The sequence below is a fragment of the Sebastes umbrosus genome, chromosome 19 (genome assembly GCF_015220745.1).
Source record: "Sebastes umbrosus isolate fSebUmb1 chromosome 19, fSebUmb1.pri, whole genome shotgun sequence".
Lineage (NCBI taxonomy): Eukaryota > Metazoa > Chordata > Actinopteri > Perciformes > Sebastidae > Sebastes > Sebastes umbrosus.
In genome coordinates, this window is record NC_051287.1 from 2,346,086 (window position 1) to 2,359,649 (window position 13,564).

The 13,564-nt window shown below is 35.0% G+C and overlaps 1 protein-coding gene across 1 annotated transcript; it reads right to left on the minus strand.

Annotated features, from left to right (window-relative positions):
* Window positions 1-1,545: 1,545 nt before the first annotated feature.
* slc25a1b (slc25a1 solute carrier family 25 member 1b) lies at window positions 1,546-13,445 on the minus strand. The gene is made up of 9 exons (XM_037753443.1): window positions 12,957-13,445; window positions 7,134-7,241; window positions 5,695-5,794; window positions 4,949-5,087; window positions 4,603-4,687; window positions 4,327-4,431; window positions 4,118-4,233; window positions 3,952-4,025; window positions 1,546-3,122 (listed from the first exon to the last, which is right to left on the minus strand). Exons 1-9 carry the CDS (start codon window positions 13,072-13,074, stop codon window positions 3,008-3,010), a joined length of 960 nt encoding a protein of 319 aa, XP_037609371.1. The 5' UTR covers window positions 13,075-13,445; the 3' UTR covers window positions 1,546-3,007.
* Window positions 13,446-13,564: the final 119 nt, after the last annotated feature.

Below are 13,564 nucleotides of genomic sequence, written 5' to 3' on the forward strand. Positions count from 1 at the left end.
GAAGCAAGGTCACAGTGCACTAAACGCTACACCTTCAACCAGCAGTGATGAACACATTAGTGCATCAATAATTATCAATAATTAATATAGTATATAGGACTATTAAATGGGCCATTCTGCATAATGAATACTTGTATTTTTAGTGCTTCAGGTATATTTTGATGCTGATACTTATGTAAGATTTGGAATGCATGAGTAAGTACAATTATGAGGTACATGTACTGTAATAGTAACATTTTTTGTTATTAAATTTTATTTATTTATCTTTTTATTAATTCCCCATTAAATTGTTTCTGTTTTATTTTCCATTTTATTTATTTATGGATTATTATTTAATTATTTATTTATTTATTCACATTTGTGAAATTTCTGTTGCGGGCACAAATGTGTTAATACGTACAAAAACCAATGGGCCATTCTGCATAATGAATACTTTTACTTTTGGTACTTTAAGTATATTTGGATGCTGATACGTCTGTACTTTTACTTATGTAAGATTTTGAATGCATGAGTAAGTACAATTTTGTTTGCAAACAAAATATTTGCATTACTTTAAAATCCAAAATAGTATGGTGGACAGAACCAAGCTAATATCAAAAACATATATATACATATAAACATATATATATATATATATGATATAAGATATACCATATATATTATATAAATAATAAATAAATGACTCGATAAATAAATAAATGTCATAAAACACAGCATATTTGTATTTTTGTGTATGAAGACTGACATCTATGATTAATCAACATTTTATTGCTGATCATTATTCTCTTTTATTTCATTAAAATTGTATTATTTTAATACAATCTGCATATTTTGTGTGTTTTTTTGTGTGGTATATTTTTATTGTTATTTTTATTTCCTTGTATTTTATTTATCTTTTATTATCTTAAATACCCATCTTTAATTGCTTTCTTATTCAATGAACTTTTATATTGGTTGTTTTGGTGTGCATTAGTCTCTAAATCCATTTTTAACACTCTATTTTTGTCAATCGTCTGTCCAGCACTTTGAATTGCATTTGACTTGTTTGAAAGGTGCTATATAAATAAAGTTTGATTCATTGATATGGTTATTGTCTTTTACTTTTTTTCAGGGTGTAGAGAAAATCATGCAATCCCCTATTTAAAAAGAAAATGTTTTAAAATCAATATTTACGCTGATGCACAAAGCTTGATGAAAAAAAATTAATTTAAATGTCTTAAAAAAATGATAGAAATTAAAAAACTCTAAATGTATAAAATTAAAGTTATTGTAATGTTGCGTTAAGGACATTTAATAAGAACAAGTGATGAAAACCATATAAAAAATAAACATGTTACAGATTCTTAACCACTAGATGTAATTTTGTGTTCATGTTTATATGTATTACATATTCTAATGGTTAAAATTAAATTCATAGAGAGAATGCACTGTGGTATTTCTACTTTTACTTAAGTAAAAAGATCAGAGTACTTCTTCCACTCACTGCTAAGAACAAATACTGTAAAATGAGACCGGTATGATCGTTGAAATGAACACAACAAAATGAACAGTCTGATCCAATGTTTATTTGTGAGATGTTAGAATTAATTAGACCGAAGGCACAATACTCGGTTCTAACTACTGGACTCTTTTTCATGTCTTAATATGAAAAAAAAAAGATATTTAAATAGCTATGACATCCGAGTCTACATGAATGCAAGCTGGAGTAAACATTAGGAAAACAATGAACAGCGTTGCATGTAAACATGCCAGACTCACAAGCTACAAACTCCAGTCTAGAACATGGATTTATATATATATATATATATATGTATATATATATAATAATATATTTAAATGTATGTGAGCAGCAGTTGGCACATTGGGTCAACAGTTGGTGTAAAAAGTAAAAAGGCAATTAGTTAAAAATTAAAAATCTGCAATAAAATCTATCCTAAAGCACTCGTCCTCCCTGGAATGAGATTGGAAGGCACTATTAATGGCACTTCTCAAACAGGCATGTCAATAAAAGGCAATTTAAAAAGCAGAAATTCACCATCAGTTAGGATGAATTTAGAAGATATAAACATTTCAGAAAATACCTCATAAACTGCCTGGAATTAAACATGTGGCACCACAGCAGCAACGTGTGCAACTGAGTACATTATTATAAAATCTGTAGTGACTAAAGCACATACAACATTCAATCATTCTTAATCTGAAAAGATCTCAAAATGAATACATAGGCACTTTTATAGCAGACATTCTAGTATGTTAATGGATTTAAAGCATCTCTGCAACTTAAAAGTCAACCACTGTTTTTGTGGAAATGTGCATTTCTACAGAAGTTGTGTATGTATGTGACATAATTAAAATAACTATGGATCCTACAATGTTGATTCATTTGTGATTTAAGGCATTTAGTTTTGTACCTGTCGCCTCTGCAGCACGTGACATCTGAATATAAATGATCTCATCAGATACTGAATGAAATAATGGTTTTGAAAATAAATGCATATAAAGAGGGCTTTTAAAATGTTTGATCTCTGATATAATCTCTCATTTCAAGTATAATTTCTTTGTCTTCAGTGTCTTAATCACATTATGTTGGGTCGGGTATTGGTTTCTCTTTGATTGCAGATTTAGTATAACTGACTTCAAAGCGCTGTCAGCGTTCCCATTTATCTAAATAAATGCCCCGCTCCTTTCCCTGAGCTCTTAAGGAAATTCCCCCTTCTGGAAATTAAGAAAAAAACAGCCAGTGTAAGCAGTGACTCTGCAATCTGGAGCTGTTTTTCATGCAGATAAATCTTCCACTTGTAGAAGCTGTTATAAATAAAATCAAGAACATACCAATCCCTTTCTTTCTTTCTGTCTGATAAATCATGTAGAGGTAGATATTAGAACCTAGAAGCAGGGTTTAGGGAGATTGGTTTGGCCTGGTTAGTAATGTGAGCGGCCCGTCCTAACACGCCTGCTTGTTGTGTAGCACCGGAGGGGATGTTGACGGAGGGGGGGAGGGTCCATTTCAGTCCGTCTTCCAAACTTTGTTGAGGACCTTCACGACTTCCTCGTAGATAACGAAGACGATGGCCACGTCCATACACACCCGACACAGCCGGGGAACAGTACCTTTGTAGAACCTGGAGGGGACAAAGAGAGTTAATACGCACCCAAAAGGTTTCAACCACTTACAGAGATTATTCAAAAATACATTATCACAGAATCCCAGTCACCTTTCAAGGCAAAACACCATTATACTAGTACTACTAATAGTAACATTAATTTTATTACTTTAAAATCCAAAATAGTATGGAGGACAGAACCTGCTAAAATGAAAAAATAAATAAATAAACGACTCAATAAATAAATAAATGTCATTAAATGTAGCAAAAACATTATTAAAAATAAATGTAGCCATTAATTAATTGATTTGCTTCTTTATTTATTTATTTTTGTATTAATTCCATTATTTTAATTCCCTTACAAATTTACCTCTTTTTAAATATTCCCTTTTATTTATTTATGTATTTATTTTTAAATTAATTTTTGCATTAATTTTTTATTTATTCATTATTCATACATGTGAAAATTTCTTTTGCACAAATGTGTTAATACGTACAAAAACCAAAGTATAAAAATGTCAAGTTGAGGTTTTACAGTGGGTTATGTGCGTGGTCAGGCGCAGAGACTTCCTGGTCTCAGTTGGTTGCCTAGCAACCTCACTGCGACGGCAAGACTCCGGGAAGTCACTGTGTCCGACAAATAAAATAGTCCTGCACATACTGACACGAGTCGGTATCAATCTTCTCATCTGACTCTCGGCAATAAAGTGAATATGTGTATTTGTGTCGAACTATTAATTTAATTCTCAACTCCAACTATTAAACTCTCCATAAAAACAGCTTATACAAAATATGTAAATTCCTTCTATTATCAGTCATTCTCCATAAATCAACTCAGTGAACTTACGCCTTCGGCCCCTCATGCTTCATGATCTTGACGGCACAGTCCATTGTGCTTTTGTACTTGTGAGCATCGAGTCCCTGTTAAATAACATACGTACATGTTAGTCACTCTGCTCGGGGTTAAATCATGAGATTCTTCTAACAGGTGAACGTGTTGTTATTCAACCCACCTGCATCCTGGTCTTTATGACATCCAGTGGAGTGTTTCCAAACACGCTGGCAGCACCGGCAACGGCTCCACACAGCCCGGTTATCAGAGGGTTAATGGCTTTGTTGGGGTCATCACCTTAATAAAACAAAAACAAAAGATGATTGTTTGGCTGCTCTTTAGGTTGCATGTGGTGATTATAAAAGATGTAGAAGTGATTCACTCACTCACCTTTGTACCAGTTCCTCATGGAAGTCATGACGTAGAAGCGGATGGCCTGGTTGGAGCCTTGTTTCATCACGGTGGCTGTCAGGCCTTGGTACGTCCCCTTCAGTCCTAAAAACACATTATCATAGCTTTATCATATTAAAACTCTCACATGGGGCTGAGGAGGAATATTACCCTGTGAATAATAGATGTGATGACTCAGATACAGAAGAAAATGTCCTGTATGTGGTGGAGTCTGAACAGGAGGTGGCAGTAAAACGCAACAGAAACCTTCCTCACCTTCAACTCTGATAATCTCCCTCACTCCGTGGAAGAAGCCCTTGTACTTTGGGTTTGCTGACGTCTGATCATGGATGAATTTGACCTAAAATGACATTATAACAATGATCAATAAATTGTCAAAGAATCAAAACAGTAGCCCTTAAAACCAGAGGCATTAGAGATATTTTATTTGCATGGAGGTACGATGGATCTTTAACTCGTGAGGAGGACAGGATGAGCCATACAAACCATATAGAGGTTTCTGTCAGGTTGGTTAAATCAGTGTTGTGTTTACGCCTTGTTATGCTGCCCCTCAGTGACCAAATACTTAATTAATGCACGCTTTAAAATTTTATTTTTTTACCTTAACTGTCTCCATTGGACAGACTACGAACACAGCCTCAGCCACTCCGGCTCCGAGCCCACAGAAGAATCCTCGCTTGCTGTCTAGTCTTCCATTTTCATCACGCACCTTATTACTGATGAACTCAAACACCCCGAATCTGTAGCAGAGAATAAAAACAAGATTAATAACTCAAACTAAAAAATAATCTGCACCACTTTCTAATAAAGCAACCTTTATACATGGTTTATAAATTAAAGTGGCTTTGATAATTAATAAATAACTCTCTTCATTGATCAGTTATAAACCATTAATAACCACAATTTTTTTATTTCCAGGTTGTGAAAAATCCCTTTGAAAGGTTGGATTGTTACTTGAAAAAAAGATTGATTTATAAAAGAAATACTACTGTAAGCAAGGTGATATATTGCGACCACCATATGCATACAATCTGTATATAAAAAAGTTGACTTATGCAATCAGAACAGTGGGATCTGCATTTGCATTAATCACAGTCGCTGTAAAATCCAACATCATAGCACTACTTTGAGAGGGCACATCTCTTTGAAATAGAGTATTGACGGAGTTAATCAGTCCATATAAACTATTAATTATTAGATATTCAATATTCACTGAACCGTTTTCCACGGTAAACGCTACGCTAATCGTCTCTCCCAGAGTGATTATATTAAAAAAATCTAGTCAGACATGTGTTACAGCCCTAGTCTGTGTGTGCACAGGTGTGTGAGGTTGGAGGGTTGCAGTACCTGACAGCTGCTTTAGGTATAGAGCCATAGAGCAGAGAGCTCAGACCTCTGTACAGACCCCTCACACCATGACCGTCCACTGTCTGCTTCACACAGTCACCTAAAGAGAGGGAGAGAGAGAGAGAGAGAGAGGGAGAGAGAGAGAGAGAGATAGAGAGAGAGAGAGAGGGCAGATTATAAAATAATACGTATCAACAAATATCAAAAGACTACTACACTACTGCCAAGAACAGCCGGTTCATTTAACAGAATCAGCCGCTGCTTTGTTGTTGTAATGGTCAAGTTGTTAAAAGACAAACAGAGTTTCTGGTCTCTAGATGTGAAACAACATCCCGTCATACTGAGTTTCCACACATAAACATGGTGAATGCCAAAGTTCACCAGCTCTCATCCAACAGATAACAAACACTGAGGTACTACGCAAACACACATCTGTTGGTTCACTCAAATCTGCACCAACACGGTGTCTCTACACGTACTACTGATTGTTACTCAAGCAGAAACTGAAAGGGACGTGTTGTCGTGTCTATAATTTGGATCTTAAGCATCAGTTGAGATTAATGAGACATCAGCTGATTAAATCTACAACCACTGTGAACTGCTGAATCTGTAAACTCCATTTATACTGAAAACAGTCACTTCCTTTTGGTCACACCATTAACCAAGTATGGCTACTCAAAACTGAAAGATGGCCATTTACTTGTTTGGCTTGGTTAAATGATGATATTCTATTATATCTATAAAATACAACATCACAGTTGTGACTCTTAAGAGTTAATTTCAGGCCTATATAAAAATGAATTTAATTTAATTTAATTTAATTAAATTAAAAATAAATAAAATAAATTTAATTAAATTTAAATAAATACATAAATAAAGATCGGATACACAAAAACAGTAGGTATAATTAAACAGCAAGGACAAATAAAATAAAAATTGTAAAAGCTATATTAGCGTTAAATATGAATGATGGTTATTTTACTTGTTTGGTTTGGTTTAACAGTGATATTCTATAAAATTATAACCACACTGTTGATACTCTTAAGAGTTAATCGCTGGCCTACATAAAATTTAATAAAAAATAATTTAATTTAAATAAATACGTAAATAAAGACTGTAAACACAAAACAGCAGGTATAAACAAACAGCAAGGACAAATAAAATCAAAATTGTAAAAGCTACATAAATAAATATTAAAAATACACCAAAAGAAAGAACAATACAGTAGTAATAATATATACTATACAGTATACATATACAAATGCACCCTATAAACATGCATACATACAGTATTTACGCATATATAAATTGAGTTGAGTTTTTAATGGGCTGCATTCGATTTTAGAAGTGTACCTAATAAAGTGACAACAGAGTGTAGCTGCATCACATCACACATGACAATAACAATGCAATGAAGGTTCCAGTGGGCATAAACTCACCGATGCCTCTGTATTTGGGAGGATTGGCCTTCTCGTCCAGCTGCAGCTGTGTTTTAACGTACTCTGTGGGGAAGGTGATGCAGATCTCGATGCCTCCAGCTATCCCTCCTGAAATAACGGGAAAAACACGCGATTAAGTACAGACAAAATTTAACTAGAGAGTTAAGAAACATTAACGCTTTAACGTTTGTTCTGTCAACACCACACAAATGCATTTTAGGGAGAAAGAAGCATTCAGACAGCGAATACAGCCAATTATATTAAGTTAATTTGTCTTCATCTAATCTACTTCCTAAAATACTGTTCCACATATCCACAAGAATTCATGATCTTTTTGCAATCTTGTGTTGCCATTAACTTTTAAAAAACCCTATTGAATATTAAATCTTATACTTTTACACTCAAATACTTCACAAAACTACGTTGCCTAATTAATCACACTGTCTTGCAGCATTTTTCACAATTAATAATAATGATTATACATTTATTTATGCATATCATTTCATACTTTTACTTACTGAACAACACTGCTAATTCATTGGTTGATGCAATTTGTTGTTTGTTTTAAGTCTGTTGTTTTTAACTTTTTGCTGTTTTGTTTTTAATTTGTGTTTTTAAGTGTGAAACTTTTAGCGCTGCCGTCTTGGCTGGGACTCCCTTGGAAAAGAGATTTGAAATCTCAGTGGGATTATCCTTGATAAATAAAGGTTAAATAAAAAATAAAAATACAAAAACATGCAATACAACATGCTTCACAAAAAAGAAAATACAAATAAAAACACAGGTGCAAGACATAGGAGCATTAAAATTATTCTTCAAGGGGAGACACTACAGGCAAAAACATGGTTTTTCATGCATTGGTCAATCTTGGGATTTTGGGCTATTTTGCTTCCATAGCATGTCTTCTTTCAGACTAGTGGACAGAAAACATTTATTTTACTACTTTGTCTATTTGTAGATTTCTCCTAAATTCACCAAATTTAGCATTAGATAATGCACATCTGCATATTTAAACATAACATTTCAGAAAACTTGTAATACAAAAAATAATTGTCTTTATTTAAGTAGTCAACTGGGTAAGTTTCATGGTGATATCTATTATTTATTATATTTTACCCTATTCACCTGTAGAGTCAAAATGTATGAAATTTAACAATCTTTAAAGGCCGTTTTCCCAGAAATCTCCACTTCAGCAGCACTTACATAAACCAAACTTTCCAGTTTCATTCCTCTCTATATTCTGAAGGTTTTTACAGAGGGGATTGTTCATATATCATTTATAACCTGATTTATACAACATTTTATTAACAAAAACATGGCGAAAAAAAATATTTTTAAATGGCTGCTCTAATATGTCAACAAAATTAAACAAGAATTTTGAACCTGGCTTTATCCAATGTTCAGATTTCTGTTCTGGAAATGGATGCAAATTAGCACATATTTAATTAGATATTGCCTCATTTGCATATTTAAAAATATATTTTCAGAAAACTTTTAATACAAAAAAATAAATAAATAAATAAAATAAAATATATAATTAAATAAATAAATAAAACTGTAGTGTCTCCTTGTAAAATAAATAAATAATATTAAAATAATTAATAGTTAATAAATAATACTGTAGGTGAGGTAAAATACAGTTAAAGTTTCTAGATAAAAGCTAGAAAAGTTGAGCGGTGTGCACATTAGTAATGATCGGAGGAAGTCTATACATGTTGTATGTCCCAGTAGGTCATATCTTTCATCTCCAGCATGAACCAGCTGCTCCACCTTAAATCCCCGGCTGTCACACATCTGCCGTTCAACAGCAAACACTCAGCCTGCAGCTGATTGGCTCAGCTGACCTCAGTGTGATGCTGCCTGCTGATACTCCCCCTGGCCTGACTCCAGCTCTAAGGGGGTGTGTACTGTGTAGCCTTCAGAGCACACACTGTTCACCACATCACCCCTATACAGCAACACATACCAGCAGCCTGATAGTGGACTGGTTCACCAGCACAGCGGACAAGAGTTGAGTCAACAAGTTTGACAAGTTATCCCACTAACAGGTCATGAGCAGCGACTACTTGTCAACCCTCCGAGACCCACAATAGAGCCGTCTTCTTTAGGGGAGTCCAGGGGTATTTAGGGGGAGATAGCAGGTCAACAGTAGATGTCACATAGAAGTGGTGTACATCATCTGAAAGCTGGGAACCTGGAGATTAATTTGAGATGCAGCTCAACACTGTGTGTCAAGTTGTTCTAGTCATAAATCAGAAATAAACATGAATTCATGAATTAATTATTAAAATTAATTGTGAAAGTGTATAAGGGTCAGCAATTTTTGGGTTGATACTATTTGTTACACAGATTTGGTGCCAAATTTAACCATTTTTTATCACTCGAGCATTGATAAAAATGTTCAATAATCCCTCTGAAATACCACATTAAGACACCAAGACCTTGAGGAACACCAGAGAAAAAGCCATGCTGTGATTTGGTAAAAAAAAAAGTTTGACATTTGGAGATTTTTTGGCGTTTGGATGGCGAGCACTTCTGTTGTGTAAACTGCTCAGAAACCCCCTTATTATCAATCTATAGCTAGGAAAGCCATCCATCCTCTGAATGCTCTAGGTCTCTAGTTTGATCCATCCATCCTCTGAATGCTCTAGGTCTCTAGTTTGATCCATCCATCCTCTGAATGCTCTAGGTCTCTAGTTTGATCCATCTATCCTCTGAATGCTCTATGTCTCTAGTTTGATCCATCCATCCTCTGAATACTCTAGGTCTCTAGTCTGATCCATCCATCCTCTGAATGCTCTAGGTCTCTAGTTTGTGGCTGTAGAGTTTCATGAGGCTGTGATTCTCCTAGAGGTCACCACAGGTCATTTTATACAGTGAGGTCAAGTTTAAAAAAATGGTCTCCCTACAAAGCTCGCCAAAATGTTGCATAACTTTGGAGCGTTATTTAACCTCCTTCCCGACAAGCTAGCATGACATGGTTGGTACCAATAGATTCTTTAGGTTTTGTAGTTTCATATGATATATATATATCTTCACTCTAGCTCTAAAACTGCTGCAGCCTCTGAAGGACAGTAAAGTCGGCCGGGTCTCAGAGGGTTAAGAAAACAACACGTTTTTTGCGGAAGTGTCAAAGAAGCTAAAAAAAGAAAAAGCTTTACTGTTAAAAATAGATGCTATATGTTTAACATTTTACAAGCCTGAATTCATCCTCTTATGTTTAAAAAAGGGCCCTTTGTTGATGCTTTTAACATGCATTCTTTCTACCAAAATGTCATGCAAAAGAAACAACACTGCAGTTGTGCTCGTGCAATCACAAGATTACAGTATTTTTGTGCCTTTTGGCTGCACACCCGGGCATTCCTTTGGTTAGAGACTGGCGTTACGACTGTAGCTATAAATTAAGCATCAAAAACACAGTCCACATCATCATCAGCATCATCATCTGCAAACAAGCCTCCATGTAGTACCTGCGTTATGTCCTCGTATTCAAGCTGGAAAAAGATATAGAACCAGTTTACCGAGTCTGACCTCTACAAACACCTGGACAGGTATTTAGAAAGTCACCGAGGGGAGACTGAATGTTTATTTAGGACTTACTTTTAAAGACACTTGTTGCAGCACAAAGTAGCGTGTAATCAAAACTCAGTTTACCTTTTTAACATTCAAGATAGAACACGTGACTACTATGTGACACCTGTTATTTAATGGTCTGATAATTGAGGCTATTAATGATTATAGTAATTATAGGATAGGATGTTATTCTAGTAATTGTCATAAATTGGATAAGGTCTGTGTGAACGTTACTCATAATTAAATATTCATGAGCTACTTCCAACATTTTAGGACATATTTCCTTTTTTTTAGATGAGAAGATTGATACCACTCATGTTTGTACATTAAATATGAATCTACAGTCAGGAGGTGGTTAGCTTAGCTTAGCATAATGACTGGAAACAGAGGGAAACTGTTAGCCTGGCTCTGTCCAAAGGTAACATTCAGCTACCAGCACCTCTAAATCTCACTAGTTAACATGTTACATCTTGTTTGTTTAAATTAAAAAAGTACCTCAACAGTACTTGAGTAAATGTATTTAGTTACATTCCACCACTGACTATAATATATAACATCTGCACCAGCTTTAAAGCAGATGTGTTCTTGATTGTAACCAAACAGCATGGACAACCATCCTATTGTGACCCAGCTGAATGTGTGAATATGCTTTGTCATCGTGGCTCATGGAACTGAACATGGAGACCTGGAGGCCTCTGAGCACACAGGAAAAGGTCACTATAGGTCAAGAGAAAACTCCCGCTGAACTGCTGACAACCAGCGGTGGAAGGTAACTAAGTATATTTACTCAACTACTGTACTTAAGTACTGATAAAACTTGCTTACTTTTACTTTAAGTAAATTTAGCTGATAATACTTACTTACTTACTTACTTTAAATACATGTTACTGCAGAAAGAATACTTTACATTAAGTACTTTAAGTACATTTAGCTGATATAAAACTTACTTTTACTCAAAGTGAATTGTACTGCAAAATGAATACTTTTATTTTAAGTATTTAAAGTACATAAAGTACTTTAAAAGTACATAAAGTACTTTAACTACATTTTGCTGATACCTACTTTTAGATAGTTAAGTCAGGTTTTGAATGCAGGACTTTTACTTGTAGTGGAGTATTTTCACAGTGTGGTATTAGTACTTTTACTGAAGTAAAGGATCTGATTACCTCTTTCACTACTGAAGTTACAACATGATGTTTTCAGGGTTAAACATTCATCAGTACATCCTGCTGATGATGCAACGTCACCAATAATGATTGTAATGTTGAAGTTTGAGCATCTGTCACTGATTGACTACTGAAGCAGAGCAGGAAACCAGAGTTCATCTCAATCTGGTTTCCAAGAAAATCCTCCATGGATGATAAAGTGTAAAGGTCCCAGGAACACACCACACTGTCCAACCTCCAGCCCATAAGACAAGTAACATGTTATGCTGCTGTGTGCAGAGGCTGAGACATGAAGACAGTGAATGAGTCTGCATGACTCTCACATTGAATCCCATTCACTTTTTGTTGATTTTAAGATCACTATCACTACTATATCTAAAAATGTTCAAACATGTGCATTAAAGACTGTAAATAATAATCTAAAAATATGCATTAAAGACTGTAAATAATAATCTAAAAATATGCATTAAAGACTGTAAATAATAATCTAAAAATGTGCAGAAATGTGCATTAAAGACTGTAAATTATAATCTAAAAATGTGCATTAAAGATTGTAAATTATGACCTAAAATTGTGCAATAATTTGCATTAAAGACTGTTATAATCTAAAAATATGCAAAAACGTGCATTAAACACTGCAAATTATAATTTAAAAAATATGCATTAAAGAATGTATATTATAATCTAAAAACGTGCATTAAAGACTGTATATTATAATCTAAAAACGTGCATTAAAGACAGTAAATTATAATCTAAAAATATGCATTAAAGACTGTATATTATAATCTAAAAATGTGCATTAAAGACTGTAAATTATAATGTAAAAATGTGCAAAAATATACATTAAAGACTGTAAATTATAATGTAAAAATGAGTCTGGTGGTGCTGCATGACTCTCACATTGAATCCCATTCACTTTTTGTTGATTTTAAGATCACTATCACTACTATAAGAGCGCAATGCACCTTATATGCATGTAAGATAAGTGCATAGTAAACAGATGTGCAGCCGATCACATCTGCACACACAGGATCACAGTTAGAAGTTGTAAACAACTCATGTGCATGTGGAGAAAGTTTCCTACCTGCCAGGATAGCCTTCCCAGGGTGAGTGAGTTTGGCTTTGCCCGCCGGAGCTGCAGCAGCAGCAGCCAGAACCTGAGGTCTGTAGAACGGACTCACAAAGCTGGGTTGACCCGACATGACTGCGGTACCACCGGCCTAACTTTGAGATGTTTTACGGTGTCAACAAGGAGCTTCCTCGGTGGATTCAGCAGCCGTGCAGACTCTCCTGATGTCTGGGTGCTCTGTGCAGGAGGAGGAGTTCCTCTGCAGACATTGACTGTTGGACTTTATCTGCAGGTCCACAGTTGATAATAAAGTCTGTGGACTTTCTTCACAGTGAAGTTTACTCCGTGGCGCTCAGAGGCTGATAACGTCGAGTCAGTGTTCACTGTTCATTCAGGGCGGGGCTCAAAGACACGACTCTTTACCCCCAGACCACACGGAAAAAACGCCATGTTTGTCACCATCATTTAAGGAGGACCGGAGAGATTCTCTGACTGCACAGCGCTGAAACAGGCTCCGGTTGGTCCGGCCCACTTTAGATACAACTGGTCGCCTGCAGAGGACGCTGTTTATTACAACCACTCATATACAGAGACAGAGAAAATGTGCATTAAAGATCGTGAAT

Coding starts and splice junctions, on each gene's coding strand:
- slc25a1b (XM_037753443.1), bottom strand. CDS start 13,074: ATGTCGGGTCAACCCAGCTTTGTGAGTCCGTTCTACAGACCTCAGGTT. Junction 4,688..4,948: donor GTCCAATGGAGACAGTTAAG/GTAAAAAAATAA, acceptor ATGTCATTTTAG/GTCAAATTCATCCATGATCA. Junction 3,123..3,951: donor AAGCATGAGGGGCCGAAGGC/GTAAGTTCACTG, acceptor TGTCCCCTCCAG/GTTCTACAAAGGTACTGTTC.